A 21,336-nucleotide genomic window follows, 5' to 3' on the forward strand; every position below is an offset into this window, starting at 1 on the left:
TTGCTTATTAGTCTCAGAACCCCTGTTGTCACTGACCAACAAGCTGTTGTCTGACAGCCAACAATATTTGTGGTCTTAGTACCTGGTCATATAGAGCAAACTGGGGCAGGATAGCCTAAGGGAAGAAATGTATCATTTCCCACTACATCACTCCCAAGGCCACATGGCCCCTAGGAGCTACACCACATCAAGGTCATCCACTGCATCCTAGAGATCATCACCAGTTTTTGTTTTTTTTTTTTGTTTTTTTTTTTTGACTATCGACTCTACAACAGACAATGAGGCTGATGAAACATCCAGTTCACAAGTCAAGATACTATCTGTGATAACACACACTACTCTCACATTGCATCTTTGTCTCTACCAGCCTCCTTTGATCATACTCTCTGTACACAACTCACACATCAAGTTTGTGGTTTGACTTTCTGTCAAATTTAGTCTATACCTCTGGGATAGTGAAATACTTATTTCAGCTTAGTGACATGCCTTTAATTCTCCATCAACTCTTCTTGGGCTAATGTATCATGGAACTTATCATTAAACACTTAAATTGTTGTCATGGGGAAAGGGGGATATATTCATTCTGCTTGGTTCTAGAGTGAGGATTCTTTACCTTATTTATGTCACGGACCCCTTTGGCAGAATGGTGAAGCTCTTCTTAGATTAACATTTTTAAATGAATAAAATAGGATTGCAAAAGAAATCAATTATATTAAAAGTTATAGAATTATATTTTTAAAAACCAAATTCATGGATGTTAAGAATCCTTTCAAGGGGCAGCTAGATGGTGCAGTGGATAGAGTACTGGCCCTGAAGTCAGGAGGACCTGAGTTCCAATCTGGCTTCAAACACTTAACACTTCCTAGCTGTGTGACTCTGGGCAAGTTACTTAACCCTAATTGCCTCAGCCAAAAAAATCCTTTCTGTATAGGATAGAAGTGGAAAATTATTTAGGAAGGCAGAGTTTGGCTTAATATGATGCCAAATTTCCCCAAAACAAGGATTATCTAAAAGGTAGTCTTGAGAATAAGAAGTATCCCATTCCTGAATTTAAAATCTAATCATCTAAAATTATTTAAAATATTATATATATATATATATATATATATATATATGCATATGTGTGTGTGTGTGTGTGTGTGTGTGTGTGTGTAGTGGAAAATGTTTTTAATAATATTTTATTTTTCCAAATATAGTTTTCAACATTTATTTTTGTAAGATTTTATGTTCCATGTTTTTCTCCGTCCCTTCCTTACTTCCCCTCTACTCAAGGTAGCAAGTAATCTGATACATATTATATGTGTACAGTCCTTTTAAGCATATTTCCATATTAGTCATGTTGTACAGGAAAAATTAGACCAAAAGGGGAAAAAAACCACAGTAGTATAAAAAACAGCACACTGTCCCTTGAGATGATAGATTATCTTTAAGATTAATTATAAAGATGAGCTTCAGCTGAGTGGATCAACACATTGTCTTGTAATAGGAGAAACTCAGCAAATGCTACATTAACAAATAAATGACTAGGTGACTATTTTTAACATTATTTCATTTTTCCAGATACATGTAAGGATAACTTTCAACATTCACTTTTGTAAAACTTTTGTTTTCCAAATTTTTCTTCTTTCCTCTCTCCCCTACCTACCCCCTCCTCAAGACAGCAAGCAATCTGATATAAGTTAAATATGTAACTTATATTTAACTTATTTCCACATCTGTCATTTTGTGTAAGAAAAATTAGATCAAAAGGGGAAAAAACCCACAAAAAATAAAAGAAGGAAAACCAAGCAAGCAAACAACAAAAAGGTTAAAACAATATGTTTCTACCACATTCAGTCTTCACAGTTCTTTCTCTGGATGAGGATGGCACTTTCCATCCCAAGTTTATTGGAATTGCTTTGAATCACTTTATTGTTGAGCCAAGTCCATCACAACTAAGCATTAAATAATCTTGTTATTATGGTGTACAATGTTCTCCTGGTATTGCTCACTTCACTTAACATGAGTTCATCTCTGGATGAGGATGACACTTGCCTTGAATCACTTTATTGTTGAAAAGGGCCAAGTCCATCACAATAGAGCATGAGTTCATATAAGTCCTTCCAAGCTTTTCTGCAATCATCTGCTGATCATTTCTTACAGAACAATAATATTCCATAATATTCATACATCACAATTTATTCAGCCATTCTCCAATTGATGGGCATCCACTCAGGTTCCAGTTTCTAGCCACTACAAACAGGGCTGCCACAAACATTCTTGCATATACAGGTCCCTTTCCCTCCTCTAAGATCTCTTTGGGATATAAGCCCAGTAGAAACACTGCTGGGTCAAAGGATATGCACAGTGTGATAACTTTTTGGACATAGTTCCAAAATGCCAGATGATATTTTAAATGTTCATTATTTTGTTTTGTTTTGTTTTGTTTTGGGGGGGAAGGGCTGCTCCTCCCATCATCTTTCCCAAAACCTTATTTTTTTTTTTTACATCACAGCCTCTCCTATTTCTCTTTTTTCTCCTGGAAAGAAATTTCTTGCTGTGTTTTGCTTGCCTCTCAACAATTAGTGCCAAGTAGGGTAGTCTGCAGATGCGTTCCTCTGCTGGGTGTCTCACTATATCTACTCAAGAATCCAGGTGAGTCCTAAGACCAATTTGTGGCTAACATTTTTATTTCAATTTAGTGGCATTTCCTTAATTTTCTATTTTCTACCTTGTGTTCAGAGAGGAAAATCAGGAAGATAACCCTGGAAAGTTTTTAATGTGCTAAGACTTTTGGGATACTTTGCATAAAAGATGCTACCTGGAAAACAATTACAAAGGAAGAAGAAGATGAACTGTGAATGGATGGGGTAGAGAACACTAAAAAATATAACTGGGGCACCTAGATAGAATAGTGGATAGAACCTTGGTTCTGGAATCAGAAGAATCTGAGTTCAAATTGACCTAACTAGCTATCCTAGCTATCCTGGGCAAGTCATTTTAAGCCTTGCAAAAAGAAAAAAAAAAGAATATACACAATAATAGTAAGATTTATTGGTAGGGGAGTGTCAATTACAAAAGGCAAAACTGCTCAGGTCCTTTTATTTCTACCTGGCCACCAGGGAGCTGAATCACAATGAAGTCCCGGCTGGTCTTCCTTCTCCCACGTCTGTTCCTGCTCTGCAGCACCCACTTGGATGGTTTGTGACACAGACACTGAGAGCCTTTTGATGAGAGTGTGAACGGTATAAAAGTAAGATATCCAGAGTCTGAATCCCGCTCTGGCTGCTTGGAAGAATCCCGAGTATCTGTTAGGAAAAGCTGGAGGTCAGTTATTGAAATTCAGCAGCATCTTGAGATGGACTGCTCCCCCACAATGGCTTTATGATGCAGGGGCAACAAGTACGTTGCTGTATCCTTTGATATCCTTAAACTTGTCGCTCTTCAGATTGGCTTGGATCTGCCGCTGGCCGCTCTTGAAAGGGACGGTTTTAATAGTGATGCTGGCCTTACTTTGGGGCTTGAGGTTTCCAAGACTAAAGCAAAGAATGGAAATGTCAGTAAAAGACTCTTCATTCTGAGTCCCCACAACCCCTTCTTTTGTGTTTTATTGATCCTACTTAAAAAAAAAAAATCCAGCAGCACAAATCACTGCCATGTCTTAAGGATTCCCACAAACACAAGTTCCCTCCTATAAACAAGAATTCCCTCTTAAAAAAAAAAAAAAAGTGCAATCTAGCAAAATTAAGCAATACCTTGATCCTGTCTGAAAATGTGTTCCTCATTCAGCTACTCTAGTTCACACTTTCTGCCTACAGGGGGAAGGCATGCTTCATCATTAGTTCCTTTTATTCTTGTTTTAAATTTTCTATTGTATTTTTATTTATTTTGTGCTCACACACAGGAATATGGTGGGTTTCAATATGGCCCACAATTCGTGTGTTTGAAGCATCTTGTCTCCAGTTCATTTTGATCCAGATCATATTGATCATCCATACTGTGTCCCTTCTGATTTCCACCCAAATACTGCTCACCATCATCTTTGGTTCTTTAAAGTCTCCATGGGCCACTTCATTGATCAGAGTTCTGAAGCATCCAAGCCCTTTCTCACTCTGCTCTCTGATCAGATTTTTACAGGGCACTCGGAGCTATTACCCTGAGAACTAGAGTCTCCCTCACAGTACTAAGCTCCCAACAGTGTTGGAAATACCTCCTCTAGAGTGGGGGAGTTGGGGATTCCCCTCACTTACATGATCTTCTGCTGTTTCTTGAACAGGCCACTGCCTTCCACAGTCAGCACGCAGTCCCCTACCTCCTCCAAGAGAGGATTTTCAAATATCACTTGTATGGTAAGTGTCTGGCCCACAATGGCTTCTCCCAGAACCTGAACAGAGAAACCAAAATGTGGATTGTAGGGGAGGTTATGAAAGAGAATAAATATATCTGAAGACCTCTCTATCAAGCTTATTTCCTGAAGAGATGAGATTCATGGTTACATAGTTTCAGGGTACAGGAAAAAATTCCCAAGTCAGAGGGCTTCACTAAGCTTTCTCCAGCTAGGGCCAGATCCAGGTGAGGAATTGTTCAGAGGGCCACAAGATTGTTAATATATAATTTGAATGGTTGGCAATTTTCAAGTTGAACTTTTGTCTTGTTTTTTGTTGGACTTGTGATGATATAGGGAACTTTCTCCACTAATAAAGACCAGAAATTCCTCTCTAATTTTAGGCTTTAGAATGGCTTAGGGGTACCAAAAGGTTAAATGACTTCCTCATATAGCAAGAAATAGGAGCTGAATCCCTCAGATCTTCCTAATTCCAAAGCCAATTCCCTACCCATTATATCAGACTGGCTCTCTAGTTTTTATTTCCTTCCTTCCTTCCTCCCTTCCTTCCCTCCCTCTCTCCCTCCTTCCCTTTCTCTTTCTTTCTTTCTTTCTTTCTTTCTTTCTTTCTTTCTTTCTCTCTTCCTTCTTTCCTTTCTCTCTTCCTTCCTTCTTTCCTTCCTTCCTTCTTTTCTTTCTTTCACTTCCAATTCATATTTTTGTTGCTCAGTCATATGACCCTATTTGAGAGGTTTTTTGGCAAAGAAACTATAGAGAATTAGCATTTATTTCTTCAGGTGAATGAGGTGGTACCATAGTGCAGAGAGTGACAGATCTAGAGTCAGAAAGACTCATTTTTCTGAGTTTAAATCTGGCTTCAGACACTTATTAGCTGTGTGACCCTGGACAAGTCACTTAACCCTGTTTGCTCCCAATTTCCTCATCTGGAAAATGAGCTGGAGAAGGAAATGACAACCCAGTCCACTTTCTTTGACAAGAAAACCCAAAAATGGGGTCATGAAGAGTTTAAACAACAAAACAATCAATAAATCAAGCCCTGATATATGGCATTTGTTCATTTCTGAGACGTAAATGCTCATACTGAAAATTTAACAATCAGCTCTTGATAGTTAGAACTGGCTCTGGACACCTCTGTTGTTTGTGCCCAGACTACATTTTTTAATAGAAAGTAAACTTTTTGAAAGCAAGGGCTGATTTGTTTTTGTCTTTGTATCCCCAGCCTACTCTGTGGTTTGGAGGTGAATTAATTAGTTGATTGTAGTTAGGGGCAGTGGGATAGCCAAAGATTCCCCAATTAAGCAATAATATATGTGTTCAAAGTTGGGTAGGCTTTATGTCTCTCTCCCAATATGCAGGCATTTTTGTCAAGCCTTTCCCTACAGTAATCAAGATATTCGGGAGTTCCAAGGTGATGATCTTGTCAACCAAGAGCTTCTTTAAACTGTTCTTCTCTTCTCCCAGGGCGCTGATCCGGATAATTTTGTCTGGTGACAGAAACTGGCTGTACTTGGAATAGGGAATTGTGCAGGGATACGCCTTTGCTAAAGAGAGAAAAGACAGGAATAATGAGAGCATCTTAGGGCCTTTTTGGGGCCAAGAATGGGCTGTCTCAGGGGACTAAGTCATACTTTCCAGTGAGTTTCTTTTCTGGGGGTTTACTTTCCATATTTAGGTAATTTCTAAAAGGAATGGGGTAATGAAATCTCTGGGTTTGGGAGTTCCCTTAGCTAAAATTCTAATAGATGTCTTTTTTAACTCAATGTCTGCCTGGCTTGGATAATGTTCCTCCTGATGATAAGGTGCTACGGCATCTCACAGAAGTAGGATCAAAACCTGCAGAAGTTAATCAATCCAAATCCGAAAGACTCATGATAGAAAATGCTGTCTACTTCTAGAGAAAGAACTATGGAGTTTGAATGCAAATCAGAGCATATTATTTTTACTTTTTTTCTGTCTTATGATTTTTTCCTTTTGTTCTGATTCTTTTCTTCACAGTATAACTCATATAGAAATATATTTAATATGATTGTACTTATATAGGTTATATCAAATTGTTTGCTATTCTGGGAAGAGGAGAGGGGAGGGAGGGAGAAAAAAATAAAAATAAAAATCTTATAAAAGTAAATGTTAAAAACTAGAAAAAAATTTTTTAAAGAAATCAATCAGGCCTGACAATTTGTGAGGATAACATTTTACTAAAGATGTGAACCAAATAGTATTGGCCTTCTGCCACCTTAAAAATCTTGTCAAATGCTATGGCATAATTAAAATTTGCTCAGCTGGGTTTGTGAATCATAGATGTAGAGCTAAAAGAAACCTTAAGGGTCAACTAGCCTAACTTCTTTATTTTATTCTACATATTATATCAATTATAATTGTACTCTACATAGTCTGTTATGCTACATTTGTTAAATTATATTACTTTGTTATGTTATCTTTTGTTATGTTGTTATATGTTATTAAATTAAATATTATAACATAAAATAACTTAAATTTAAAATTTTCAAGACTGGGTCTCCTTATCATGCCAAAACTAGAAGTGCAGTGATCCCCCATGGTCCAATTCCACTAATATTTGGCTTATATCATTTCCAGTTTTGATTGGGTTGTCCCTCTTGAGGCAGCCTATTCTGGGGAGCTTACTATGTTGATGATGGACTTAGTGCAGATATTGGTTCAGCCAGACGTGTAAACATTTGACCCCCCCCCAAAGTATATAAAATGTATACTGGACACATTTTAAAGTTTAATCTTCACAATTAGCATTTTCCCATCACTTTTTAAAATCTAGACAACCAACAAAACAATAAACCAAGATCTAATATGTCGTGCTTGCCAATTCCTGAGGTGTAAGTGCTGAAAATTTAACAATTACTTCTCAATATGACTCCCCTGCCCCCATCAAACTTCCCAAATTTAATAGATTTACCAGCCTTGGTTTCTAGGATAGCCAAGATGGTTATGCCATCATGCCCAGGCTTTTTTCTCATTTTATTGATGAGGGAAACTGAGGCTCAATGATATTAAGGAACTTGTCCCAGGTAACGAAGGGAATAAGTATCTAAATCAAACTTTGGTTTCTTCAAATTTGGTAATCCTTCCACTGTCTCACAACTCCTTGGAAGTCCTCACAATCTGTTTAGCACCATGCTTTAGGCTGTTTGATAAATCCTTGTTGAGTAAAATTGATTATTTGGCCTTGTATACACATACCTTCACCAGGCATTAGAGTGATGAATGCTGTGTCTTGCCAGAACACAGGCAGGGGATTGCCTTCATGGAGGATGGACTGGGCACTCAGGTTCACCTTAAGCTCCTTGGATTTTAGAACCAAGTTGATAGTCTGTAGAACAAGATTTATGTCTAGGCCCATGTAGGCAGGCTCAACCAGCTTGAATTTCAGGCTCACTTCCTTTGGCCCAGTGGAAGAAATCGAGTCTGGATTTCCCACTTCTGTTTCTGGTAGAGGCTGGGAATATCCTTCAGGATTCCCTGGAAGTCCTTTATACTGCACTTTCTGAAGAGCCTTCAGAAACACCTTTCGCTCCAGGGGTGAACCTAGGTTAAAACAGGGCCCAGAGATTTAGATTGAGTTGGTCTGGGGGGAAATAATACTGATATTATTGGGAGGGGAATTAGGCCCTTCCCTCTCCCAATACCAGAAAAATTTCAGCTGAAGTTATTGAAGTAGAGATTATTAAAGAGAGGCTAAATGGCTGAGCTGTATTTTGGAATGGAAGCAGCAGTGAGGGGGTGGATGCTTAGAGAGGTAGGTAGCATGAAACAAGAGAAAAATCAAAGGACCTGGGTTCAATCCCCTCTACTATGATATTGGGCAAGACACTTAACCTTCCTTGGAAGATCCATGGAAATGAACACTGCAAAAATTAATATGTATTAATTAGGTTAGATATAGGACAGTGGTGCAGTGGAAAGAGAACCAGAAAGACTCATCTTCCTGAGTTTAAATCTGACCTCAGACACTTATAACTGTGGAATTCTGGACAAGTCACTTCACCCTCTTTGCTTCAGTTACTTCATCTGTGAAATGAGCTGGAGAAGGAAATGGCAAACCACTTTTTGCCAAGAAAACTCCAAATAGGGGTCGCGAAGAATCAGGCAGAACTGAGCAATAGCAACAAGTTTAGGGTGGTCCTGGAGGGACATAGACCGGACAGAACCCTGAGATCCAACATGGAATAAGGCAGCCTCTCAGATCAGCACTATGTTTCTTAAAGTTTTGTTGGAGGCCAAGAAGTGAAATGACCTTAATATATTAATGGCACCTACTAGAGTGGCTCCTTCCTGTCCAGATGGAAGAGTTTCTCTGAATGGATTTTTGGACATTTAGAAGAGCAGTAGAAATCTGAGTGGCTACCTGTCTGCTGTGACCTTCCAGATATTTCCAAGGTGCCCAGTGACAGGGAAGAATAAAAATAAATCATTTAGTTGTTTGTCATTTATCACCTAAGATACCTACTTCATATACTCGTGGCCAAATACCTGAGCTCTATTTCAGAATGGAAGTGGTAGTGAAGGGATAGATGTTTAGAGAGGGAAGCAGCATGAAACAATGGAAAGATTAAAGGATTTGGGTTCAATACCATCTCTGACATTTATTAGGACATTGGGCATGTCACTTGACCTTCCTTGGGACTCAGTTTCCTTCTCTGTAAGATGAGAGTGCATATTCTCTGAGGTTCCTTCCAGCTTTGATTTCATGAACTTCATAAGATAGAGACCATGACCTAACTTTAACTGTAAGGCTCTATCTTTCCCTTTCATTAGCTGCTGTGCTCCTCAAGAGCCAGGACTGTGTATTGTTTGTTTGTTTGTTTGTTTTTGCTTTTTTTTTTTTAAGCATTCATAGTGCTTGGGATGTAGTAAGTATTGATTGTTGATTGTCTGATGCGGAAACCTCCAGCTGCTATTGATCATGTATAACAGCAGACCTCCTCCTCAACCCCTATAGAGTCTTTCTTGTCTGGGACATGAGATATATGAAAAGGAAGTGAAATGATATTGATGGGATAGCCTTTCCATTTGACAGACAGGATGCTCACTATATTCACCCTTTCCAGGTGACAGAAACTTGGAAATGGCACAATTCAGAGCCAGCTCTGTATTGGATCTTATTATAACTCTGGCCCTAATCAATTTAAGGAACATTGTGGACTGACTTGGAAGCCTGCGCCTTGAATCTCTGCCATTTGAGGAGCCTATGCCTGAAGGAGATGGAAAAGTTTAGGCTGAAGGTGAGAACATTCAGGGGGACATGAGAGCGGCCTTCAAGTGTTTGAGAAGCTGTCAAAAGAAAAAAGATTAAACCGAATCTGCTTGGCTGCCGATGGCAGAAATGATGGGAAATAATAGGCTGCATCAGTAAGCAATGGACTATTCTTGTTATTGAATCAATCATTAACTTTAGAATCAAGTGATACCTTGAAGGTCATCTAGCCCAGCTCCTACATTTTAGAGTTAAGAAAATTGAGGCTCACAGAATTTAAATTACTTACCCAAAGTCACAGAAATTGCAAATGGCAGAGCAAAAAAAAAAATTGAACACTAGCTCTCTGATTCAACAAACTTCCCATTTCACTGTGTTGCCTCCATTACAAGTCTTAAAGCAAAGGCTAAAAAAGCACGTCTGGAAGATGTCATGGGTAAATGGGGGAGAGAAGGAAACAGGCATTTATTAAGTATCTTTGTGTGCTAGACATTGTGCTAGGGGCTCTATAAATAGCATCTCATTTGATCCTCCTAGCAGGTAGGTGCTATGACTATGCTTGTTTTTCAGAGGAGGAAACTGAGGCAGGCAGTGGTTAAATGAATTTCTCAGGATTATACATCTAGTATCTGAGGCCAGAATTGAACTTAGATCTTCCTGACACCAGATTCAGTCTTCTACCTAACTGCCTCTACAATTTATCTATCTACTCACCAACATACATATATGTGTATATGTGTGTGTATATTGATATATAAATAAATACATATATATGTGCATACATAAATTTATGTGAGTCTATATACATGTGTGTATCCACAGTTATCTGTGTATAGTTATGTATGGATTCAAAGTTGTTGTTTGTCTCTTGTTCTGGAAGACCACCATGACATCAGGGAGGTAAGTGCCATGACATGCAAGTAAATTAATTGGATTTAAGTGAGGGAAGGCTGTGTGAGTTCACCTGCCTCGCTATGTCCTCCAGAGCCATCTGGGTCCAGTCATCAAATATAGATAGAATGACTGGAAATGGTCCTGGATGCAAGGGAGACCTTGGCCTTTTTAAGCTAAGGTCTTTAACAGGTCTCAGTTTGACTAAGGGCACACCTATTCAGTGATTAAAGCTAGGTAGCAAATGAGGCAAAGAATGGCCTTTCTGACCTTGGCATTTGAGAAGGTAGTAGCCAAGGTCCTTCCAATTCTGAAATCCCGTGAGCCTGGACCAACACAGAATGCTCAGGTTTGAGCATTATTCAGGTGTGTATTAGATTAGATGGTCTCTGAAGTCCCTCCCAGCTCTGAGATACTGTGATGTAAACCACCTTCACATGCTACAAAAGATATGGGAAAGAGAGCCCCAGGATCCATGGCAGACACCCCATTTACACTGTGCCTCCCTCCTCAACCTTCCCCTGCACAAAGTCCTCCCACATATTCTTGAACGGTTATCCCTTCCTCTTTGCAACTTTCCCCATCCCGAGGCTCAGTGCTTCAGAGGTAAGCTGTAAATGTTAAGGGAGTTTGGTGGAGACTGTGTACAATATGGGAAGGCCAGCAGATGATATACAACCTATGGCCAAATACTCAACCCACATTTTGCTATAAGTTACGATACAAAGGGAGGACTAAAAATTTGTGTGGATTTTCCAGAATGTGGGGCACCGTGCCTTTAACCCCCATGATGTGGAAGGGGGAGCTGTGTATCACCTTACACGGGAGGGTTTAATCCAACAAATGCTAGCTGATTTCTCATTTCCTGGCTCTTTTCAGTATATTAGTGGAACTGACCGAGCCAATGATGCTCATTCAGTTGTTTCCCTAAGCCATCTCTAATACACAGCATTGCCTTTGGCTTTTCCATTTCTGTGAGAAGCGAGGACTTATTCTCCCTGTCCTAATCCGAGTGCTTTAGTTTAAGCGACTTTGTGTTTGGGCTGTACCTTCTTGGTACTTGTAGTTCTCAGTTACGTCGTCCCTCTCATCGCTCTGGATGCTCTTGGTACTGATAAGGTTGCCCACCAGATTGGTATCTCGGTGAAGTCTCTGTTCCTTCCCTCCATAAACAAGCCAGGACACACAGTCAGCATTCACCATGGAGAAGGCAAAAGCAGTGTCGTAGTTCAGCTCCACCTCCCCTTCCTTGATGGCTTTGACTGAGGCAGGACCACAGCAGTAGACACCTAGAGAAGGTAGGAGGCAAACCGCTACAAGGAACCATTTCTGGTTAGTGGGAGGAATAAAGCTGAGCACACACACAATGCCTACAAGAATATCGACGACGTGAAAAACACAACAAAATTCCAGTCAGGGTGCCCAAGGACTGATGCTAAGACATACTAGGTGGCAAGGACAGATATAGGATAGATTGTTCGGCCAGGATTAGGGAAGTGGGTTCAAATCTGGCCTTAGATACTTAGATCTTGGGCAAGAAATTTACCTCATTTATCTTAGTTTTCCCATCTGTAAAATGAGCTGGAGGAAGAAATGGTAAATCTTTGCCAAGAAAACCCCAAATGGAGTCATGAAGAATTGAACATGACTGAAAAGACTGGATAACAACAATAAAAACATGCTACCTTCCTCTTGATAATTAAGTGAAGGATCAAAGGGGGAATACTAAATACTTCATTAGTTACTGGACTAGTTGGTTTTGCTTAACTTTTTTTCCTATTAAAAAGGAAGGGAATATAGTGGAACTATTGGGAAGTAAATGTATTATAAAAATCAAAATGCATTAAAACTTTTTTTAAAAGACAACAAACAAAGCCGGGCAGAAAAGTTTATTGATTGCTCATAAATAACTTGCCACTAGAAAACATTACCATTGCTTGTCTCTTGAGGAGTAGCATCCAGCAACTGCCAACCTCCATATTCTGGGGGAAGATCTTTCCGTGCCATCCAACATTCATTCCACACATGAAAATTCCTGAGAGAAGCCAGGGAAGGTCATTATTAAATTAAGATGGCCCAAACCTTCTGAGGCATGGGCCCAAGTAGATTGGACACTGGATGTGGAATCAGAAGAACTGAATTCAGGTCCTACCTTGAAGACTTTAGCTGTATGACCCTAGGCAAGACACTTATCTCTTAGTTTTTCTTATCTATAAAATGAGGACCTGATCACAAGGTTGTTGTAAGGATAAAAATGAGATATTTATAAAGTGTTTCACAAACATTCAGAATAAAAATGCTAATTGTTATTTATGTTATTATTGTTTTCCTGTAATTCCTAACATTAGTTTTAGTAGTGATGAAATTTGTTTCTTAGAGATAACTAGGGAATGCAGTGAATAGAGCACTCACCCTGGAGTCAGGAGGACCTGAGTGGAATCAAGCTTCAAATACTTGACATTACTAGCAAGTAATTTAACTCCAGTTACTTCACAAAAAGAAAAAAATGAAATTAGTTCCTTAGAGAAAATCACCACTCATAAACTAGAAAAAAGTTTTCTCTGGGAAATTTACAATAGTAACTAGGAACATGGAGTTTTCTAGCATCTTTAGTCTTTCAATAAAGGCTCTTTGTTTCTTGGTCCAAAAGTTTCTACTAGAGAGATTCTTTCCTGATATTCTTGGCCAGAAGTAGGGCTTCAAACCCTGAGGATGCTGGGGCCCCTATCATAGTTAGAATGTTTTAATAGAGGGATTTGAGAGATTGCAAAATCTGACCAGAGGCAAAAAAGATTTTAATGAATGAGGCACCTAAGTTTCCAGTTACTTCCACAAATAAAGGTATGGGGAGTCTGGAGGATCATAAATACATTCATTCCTAAATACAAAAAAGCTGCAGAAAACTAAAGGAAGATCTTCCATAGAATTTAAGTGACATTCTCACCATACAGTGTCCTTCTTCTTATTCTCCAGGATCCTGCCAGTGTGGTCATAATAGGCATCAATTATCAAATTTCCATCTGTGTCATGCCCAGAATCAAAATTGGTAATAACACGAGTGGGGATCCCCAGACACCTCATCACTGTAGAAGGGATAGTAAAAATCAACAAGCAAATTAAAGCAACATTTGTTAAGTGACTACTGTATGTAAAGTATAATGTTAGAGTTTGGAGTTTGCTGGCTTAGATTTCTTTCTTAAGGACCATGCAAAATCACTCTGACCTTCATTTATTGGCCAACAATAAGTCCCAGGCCAAGTCCCAAGTGGTCATAATTTGGGTACTGATTGACTCAGACTAAATGTAAATAGCATTCATTTCTCTTTTGGCCAGAAAGCCTAAGGGTCTTTCCTTCCCAGATTTATTTATTTTTATTTATTTATTTATTTATTTTTTGGACTAGGTGAAAGAAGCCATTTTTTGCCTCAATGGCTACCTAGCCTTAATCATTTGAATGGGTGTTGCCTCAGTCAAACTGAGACCTGTTGAAGACCTTAACTTAAAAAAAGGCCAAGGTTTCCCACTGCATCCAGGGCTGTCTCCAGTCATTCTAATCTGTTTCTGGCCACTGGACCAGAGGGCTCAGGAGGAGAAACGAGGCAGGTGACCTTGCTCACTTAAATCCAATTCACTTGCATGTCATGGCAGCACCTTCCTGATGTCATGGTCCTTTTCAAGAATGAAGGACAAACAACAAGGGCTTGGGGGAGACCCAGAGTTTGGATAAAGCACAGTATACCTTCATGGAGCTTACAGGCACCAAGGGGTCAAGATACTAATATAGATAACTGTAATATACAATATTATAGAATAAATGTGTTAGAGAGCTACAAAACAAGTTGTTTTATAAAGTATGAGAAGGAATTCTTATCAACAGGGGAAATCAGGAATGTAGTGCAGTAGAGAGAATTGGTTTGATAGAAAGACCTGAGTTCAAATCCACTCTCAAACATTTACTAGCCACGTGACTCTGAGCAAGTCACTTAATCCTGTTTGCTTCAGTTTTCTCCACTGTAAAATTTGAGGTCAAATGTATTGTATTTGTAAAGCACTTAATACAGAGCCTGGCATGTAATAGGCACTATAGAAATGCTTTCTATGCTTGTCTCAAGGCTCTGAAATGATGTGACACAGCTCAGGACCAGGACTCTGAAAAAGTCTTACTTTGTGCTGTATTTTTATACCCCTTTCTCTAGGACACATGTCAAAGTCTTAGCACAGTGCCTGGCACACAGTTGGTGCTATATAAATGCTTTTTTCTTCCCCTCCCCCTAAATTGAAAGCTGTGATGCAATTATTGAGGCTTTAGCCAGAGTGACAAAATTGTTGCTCTCTGAGGAGAGAGGAGAATTGGTCATCGATGGGCACGTGGCCTAGATTTTGGGAAAATAGATTTCAAAAGTATGGAGAAGGGATTGATAGGATTCAATGGACTAAACTCCTTTAGGATGTTAAAGGTGAGAACTCAGCCCAGAGGGATGAGAAACTCTTAAAAATGAATTTCTGAAGACATGAAGAGAAACAATTTTGATTATGAGAAAGAAAGTTTTCTGAAAAGAGTGATAAGGCTGTTCAAGAACCTCTCCAATCAATTTATAATTTAACCAGACTTCAAACTAGATTTTATATTCACAAAATGGAAGAAGCATGGCATATGAAAAAAAGAATATTCAGAGTGCAAAAGCTCAGAATGAGTTGAGGAAAGCTTAGAATCACAAAAAGCACTTTTTGTTTGTTATTTTAATGTAGAGAGGATTCTTCCTCCCTCCTTTCCTTCCTTCTTTCCTTCCTTTCTTCCTTCTTTCCTCCATCCCTTCTTCCCTTGCTTTATCCATTTTTTCTCTCTCCTCTTCCTTCCCTCCTTCCTTTCTTCCCTCCTTCCCTCTTTTCTTCCTTCCCTCCTTCCTTCTTCCTTCCTTCCTTCCTTCCTTCCTTCCTTCCTTCCTTCCTTCCTTCCTTTTCTTCCTTTCTTCATCCCTCTTTCTTTTTCTCTTTTTTCCTCCTTTTTTCTTTCTTCTTCCCTCCCTTACTTTCTTGCTCCATCTGTTCCTCTCTTCCTCCATCTTTCCAAGGCTGCCTGAGGAACAAAAAGCACTGTTTCAGAAACGATGCTGATCATTAGGTGGAATGACCTACGAGTGGCTCCAGCACTTCCAGCCTAGGCAAGATAAGAATACCCAATCTCAAAAAAACCAAACCAAAACAAAGCATTGTCATTTTTCAAATAAGGAAACTGAGTCCCAGAGAAATTGAAAACTTTGCATCTTCCATGTCTGACCAAGCTCTGAGAGTTCAGCCATCTTCATGGGTATTAGAACAAATTGTTCTCATCTGCCCATTCTGCCAGAAGTCTCACATTTTTGGGACTGACATCCTCCTAACTCACCAAAGGCTCTGACGCCTGTCAGTTACCATCTGCCAAGATGGTTTTTACTGGGCTGTGGCCACATATGCTACAGCTTCTTGGAGCCACAGGTGAAAGTTGTGTGGCAGGTAGATGCCAGAGGTGGATGAACAGACCTGAAAAATGCTCTGCAAACCCTCATGCCACAGGTGCTAATTCTCTCTGAATACCCATAATCTCTCCTTGAACATAGTGGTAGATCATAGACTTAGAATTGGAAGGCAATGGAAACAGCCATCGGCATCCAGAGAGAGAGCTATGGAGACTGAATATGGATCAAAGCATTGTCTTTTCATCTTTTGTTGCTGTTGTTGTTTGTTTGCTTGATTTTTTTTTCTTTTTTTTCCTTTTGATCTGATTTTTTGCGGGAAGCATAACGAATATAGTAATACATTTAGAAGAATTGCACATGGTGCAATTCTTGGTGGGGTTGGCAGGGCGGAACGTGGCTAGCCTGAGGTAGTAGTCAAATTATCCGTCTCCATATCAATCCTCTGCCCCTGGATCCAACTTGGAATAAGAGGAAACATGGGAACAAAAGAGAAACAATTATTATGGCAAGTTGGGGCAGAACCAAAGAAACAAGATGGATGGGGGAGAGTCATCCCAGCATAGATGCGTATAGGCAGGATAGGAGATGCAGGGCGGCGCCAAGGGCTGGAGAAAGTCAAACTACGGATTCTGGCAAGAGGAGGGCGGCTTCCCAGTACAGAGCTGGGGGATGTTCGGGAAAGGTAAAGTCAGAGGGATGCACGAGACATTCACCTCCTAGAAAATGTGCCAGATATGGAAAAGTGGGTGAGGAACATTGGTCCAACCTGCTATGCCCAGGTGACTATTCCTGTTGCTTCAGGCATATTTCTGGGGAAAGAGGAAGGAGGAATTCTCAGGAATTCTTCCCTCTAATTTATGAATGATTGCTTAAAGTAACAATGATGGTATCAGTACCTAATTAATGCTTAGTGGATATAATCTCTATAGGCCATAGGGGAGGTTTTTGTGTTGTCAGGGCAAATAGATGTTGTGGGGAAAAAAGAGAAATAGTTGTCATGGGAAGATGGTCGGATTTGGAATCAGAGATTATAAGCCAGTATTTATGGGACATTTTAAGGTTTACAAAGTACTTTATAAATATGATTTTATTTCATCCTCATAATAACCCTAAAAGGTAGGTGCTATGATTATCCCCCATTTTATAGATGAGAAAACTGAGATAGAAGTTAAATTACATGCTCAGGGTCACAAAGGTATTAAGTGTCTGAGTCAGGATTTGAACTCAGGCCTTCCTGATTCCAGGCCCAGCACCCCATTTACTATACCAGGGCTTCTTAAACTTTTTCCTTTTGCAACCCCTTTTTTGCTCCAGAAACTTTTATGCAACTCCGGGTATATAGGCATATAAAATAGGATACAAATTAAACATTTGCTGATAATTAATTATAATTTTATGCCCTCTACATAGTTATGTGACCTTATGTGAGGTCATGACCTACAGTTTCAAAAGCTTTGCACTACATGGCTTATCTTGTACATTATTTCTCTGAGCTTCATTTTTCTTCATCTGTTTAGTGGAGATAATGATAGTTATACTATGCCATAAAGAAGGAAAGTTATATAAATGTTAGTGGATACTGTCCATGCTAATCATTTCTGATCCTATTCTTAACATTGGGTCCAAGCTGGAAGGGACTTTAAGATTAACTCACTGAGTTTACAGATGGTAAAACTGAAGCACATAAAGTGACCTGCCTGACTTCACACAGGTAGTAAGTAATAGGGCAGAATTTGAACCCAGGTTTTCTGATGTTAAATATGATGCTTTTATTGCTATATCTTTTTTTCATTGTGTCACTTCTGTGATCAAGAATATACTATGGCTCCCAAATGATTCAAATTTAAACACATCACCAACCCTAAATAAACTACACCTTAGATATGGAGTAATGGACCACAGCTGACATTTAAAATCTCATTTCCTTATCAATAAAATCAGTATTTCTACTACTTACCTCTAGAAAGTTGTTTTGAGAATCAAATGAAATGATATATGTGAAATTCTTGATTAAACCCCTAAGGATTTACAAATGTAAATTATTATCATAATTATCCATATTTTATAGGAAATAATTAACTAATGTGATTCCTTTAATTGTTTTACATTTATAGAAAAATATATTATTTGCTCTTTAAGGAAAGAACTGGAATTTTATTAAGGAAGTTATTGGAAGGGAGATTTCATTCAATTTGAGGAAACTTCCAGCAATTAGCAAAAACACACTAGGCTTCTTTACGGGGATTGTGAATTCCCTATCACTTTGTAATTTGTAGCACAGATAGCATAACCATTATAAGGTTTGTTACAAAAGGGATTTCTGCCGTGAGGTCTCTCCAAATTCTATTATTCTAAAAGTTACAATGAGATAGAATTTGTTTTGCTATAGGAAAGAATTACCTACTGAGTGGATGTTCATCATTTGGGGAATGGCTGAATAAGTTATGGTATATGAATGATATGGATTATTATTGTTCTATAAGAAATAATCAGCAAGATGATTTCAGAAAGAAAGATAGAGAGAAAAAGAGAGAAAGAAAGAAAAAGAAAGAAAGAGAGAGAGAAGGAGGGAGGAAGGGAAGGAGGGAGGGAGGGAGGGAGGAAGGAAGGAAGGACGGAAGGAAGGAAGGAAGGAAGGAAGGGAGGGAGGGAGAGAGGGAGGAAGGAAGGAAGGAAGGAAGGAAGGAAGGGAGGGAGGGAGGGAGGGAAGAAGGAAGGAAGGAAGGAAGGAAGGAAGGAAGGAAGGAAGGAAGAAGGAAGGAAGGAAGGAAGGAAGGAAGGAAGGAAGGAAGGAAGGAAGGAAGGAAGGAAGGAAGGAAGAGAAAATTTCCTTTCAAATTTGTTCTTATTTGCTCATTTCAATCATGTCTAACACTTGGTAGCCCCATTTGGAGTTTTCTTGGCAGATACTGCCGTGATTTGCCATTTCTTTCTCCAGCTCATTTCACAGATGAGAAAACAGGTAAACAGGATTAAGTGATTTGCCCAGAGTCACACCGCTAGTAAGTACCTGAGCTCAGATTTGAACTCGAGGAGATGAGACTTCTTGACTCGAGCTCTGCTACTCTGTGCACTATGGCCCCATCTAGCGGCCCCTCCTCTCAAATAGAGATGTCTATAAGTAGAATAGGTTACATCATGATGTAATGCTACTCTGTCACTAAAAATGTTCAAGCAGAAAGTAGATAACGATTTATTAGGATTGTTCATAGAACTTAGAGTTGCAAGGGACTTTAAAATGCAACTCTCATTTTACAGACAAGGGAACTAAAGCCCAGAGGGAAAAAGTTGTTTAACCAAGTCACATAAGGAGTATATATTAGAGGAAATTCCTGCTATGGGTGGGAAGTTGAACTAGTTACTTACTGGGAGACAGCATGGCATTGTAAAAAGAATGTTGGGTTTGAATCCCTAAGATCAAAGAATGACAAATCACTTAATCTCTCCAGACCTCAATGCTCCTGTCTGTAAGAGGAGGAAAATTGACTAGCTGATCTTTAGGGCTAAAATCCCAAGATCCAAGGATCTCTAAATATTCCCTTCAAATCTTAAAATCCCATAAGAAGTTTCTGGTATATTAGGGCAGGGCTTCCTAAACTTTTTCTTGTGATCCAGAGAAATTTTTACACCACCTCGGGTATGTAAAGTATACAAACAAGTATGAAATAAGTATACAGAGCAAATATCTACTGATAACAAATCATCATTTATTTTCCCCATATTCAGTTATGTGACCCTACCTAGGGGTAGGACTTATATTTCAAGAAACTTTGCATTAGGAATATAAAAATCAGGAAGAAATCCAAGTCAGTCTAGGGGACATGACTTAGTAGATTAAAGTCAGCGCTTTGGCCACGAGTTTGCTGTGAAGGAAAGCTTGGGCAGGATGTTTTGGAAGCCAAAAAATGTAAATGCCAGCAAAAGACCTGGTCAGTATGCCCTCCTGGTGAGTTAACTGCATAGTAAAGTTGAAATATGGAAAATTAGTGAAACTTTAAATAATACTGAGTTCAAGAGATTTGAGAACAAAGTAACTTGAATGAATTATATGTAAGAGCAGATTCTCTTTCCACAAAACAGTCTGGATAAATTCTGATTATATGGCTACCGGGAACAGTTTTCAGAAGCATGAAAAACCATTGATACTACCATCTTTTCTTTATTTCTGCCTTTACTCCAGCATCTTGGTTCTACCTCCTCTTTATTCCAAAAGTATAAAAAAAATCATCTTGACTTTTATTTTGCACCTGACCTCTGGAAGAGAGAGTGAGGCTGATGACTTCGTGCAACTCTGTCTCATTTAAATACAATTCCCTAGCGAGTCAGGACATCGCCCTGTGATGTCATTGGTCCTTCTCAAAGGCAAAACAACAACAATAAAAATGTAAAAAAGTCAAGGTCAATTCATAAAACATGGGAGAATGTATACTTGTCCCCCGGACTCATCGGACCCTGACTTGTAGCAAAGATTCAAATGAGATAATATTTGCAAAGGGAGTAGCATAGTGGCTGGCATACAGCAGGTGCTTAATAAATGCTTGGTTCCCTTTCCTTCCATCTCTCATGAACAGGTTGGGTCCAGATAGCGGAAAGAACTCAAGATTTTAAGTGTGAGGATCCAAGTTGAATCTCAACAATCACCTTGTGATCTGCAAGTATTTAAACTCACTGCATGATTACCGTATATGTAAAATAAGTTGTGCTATATGACATTAAAAGTTCCTCCGGGGCAGCTAGGTGGCGCAGTGGATAGAGCACCAGCCCGGACTGGACCTGAGTTCAAATCTGATCTCAGACAGTTAACACTTCCTAGCTGTGTGACCCTGGGCTAGTCACCGAACCCCAATGCCTCAGCAAAAAAAAAAAGAAAAAAAAAAGTTCCTGCTTTTCAGCTCCAAATCCATGAAATGTCCAGGAAAACTGAGGGCAACCAGAGAAGGAAAGAGCTTCCAGTCAAAAGCCGGACCAGCCTAGTGCCCGACACACGGGTGAAGCCTTCGGCTGTTCTCCCCTTCTCACCTCTGCCTTTTAGAAGCCTTGGTTTTCTTCAAGAATTATCTCAAGAATGGCTGCCTGCTATGGGAACCTTTCCCTGATCCTCCAGCTGTTAGGTACAACTCTAGACTTCCTCAGATCGTCTTGTATTTACTTCTCTGGGTATAGGCTGTAGGGCAGCTAGGGGGCGCCATAGTGCACACAGTGCCAGAATTGGAGCCAGGGAGACTCATTTTCCTGAGTTCGAATCCAACCTCAGACACTTAATAGCTATATTTCCTCATCTGTAAAATGAACTGGAGAAAGAAATGAGAAATTTCTCTATTGGCCAAGAAAACTCCAAGTGGGGCCATGAAGAACTGAAAATAACAATATCTATATCTATTTATATCTATATCTAATCATCCATCCATCCATCCCTATCTGTCTATCTATCTATCTAT

At 39.3% G+C, this 21,336-nt stretch overlaps 1 protein-coding gene across 1 annotated transcript in view; it reads right to left on the reverse strand.

Moving 5' to 3' along the window:
- Positions 1-1,845: 1,845 nt before the first annotated feature.
- Positions 1,846-21,336, reverse strand: part of TGM5 (transglutaminase 5) — a gene marked incomplete at its 5' end in the record, with an annotated part of 37,813 nt that continues 18,322 nt past the window's right edge. Inside the window, 7 exons of the mRNA XM_051973656.1 lie at positions 1,846-3,515; positions 4,230-4,363; positions 5,705-5,865; positions 7,538-7,882; positions 11,492-11,731; positions 12,374-12,477; positions 13,387-13,525. Coding sequence (XP_051829616.1) covers positions 3,362-3,515; positions 4,230-4,363; positions 5,705-5,865; positions 7,538-7,882; positions 11,492-11,731; positions 12,374-12,477; positions 13,387-13,525 — 1,277 coding nt within the window. The remainder of the gene's footprint in view (positions 3,516-4,229; positions 4,364-5,704; positions 5,866-7,537; positions 7,883-11,491; positions 11,732-12,373; positions 12,478-13,386; positions 13,526-21,336) is intronic.

Source organism: Antechinus flavipes, chromosome 2 (assembly GCF_016432865.1).
Source record: "Antechinus flavipes isolate AdamAnt ecotype Samford, QLD, Australia chromosome 2, AdamAnt_v2, whole genome shotgun sequence".
NCBI lineage: Eukaryota > Metazoa > Chordata > Mammalia > Dasyuromorphia > Dasyuridae > Antechinus > Antechinus flavipes.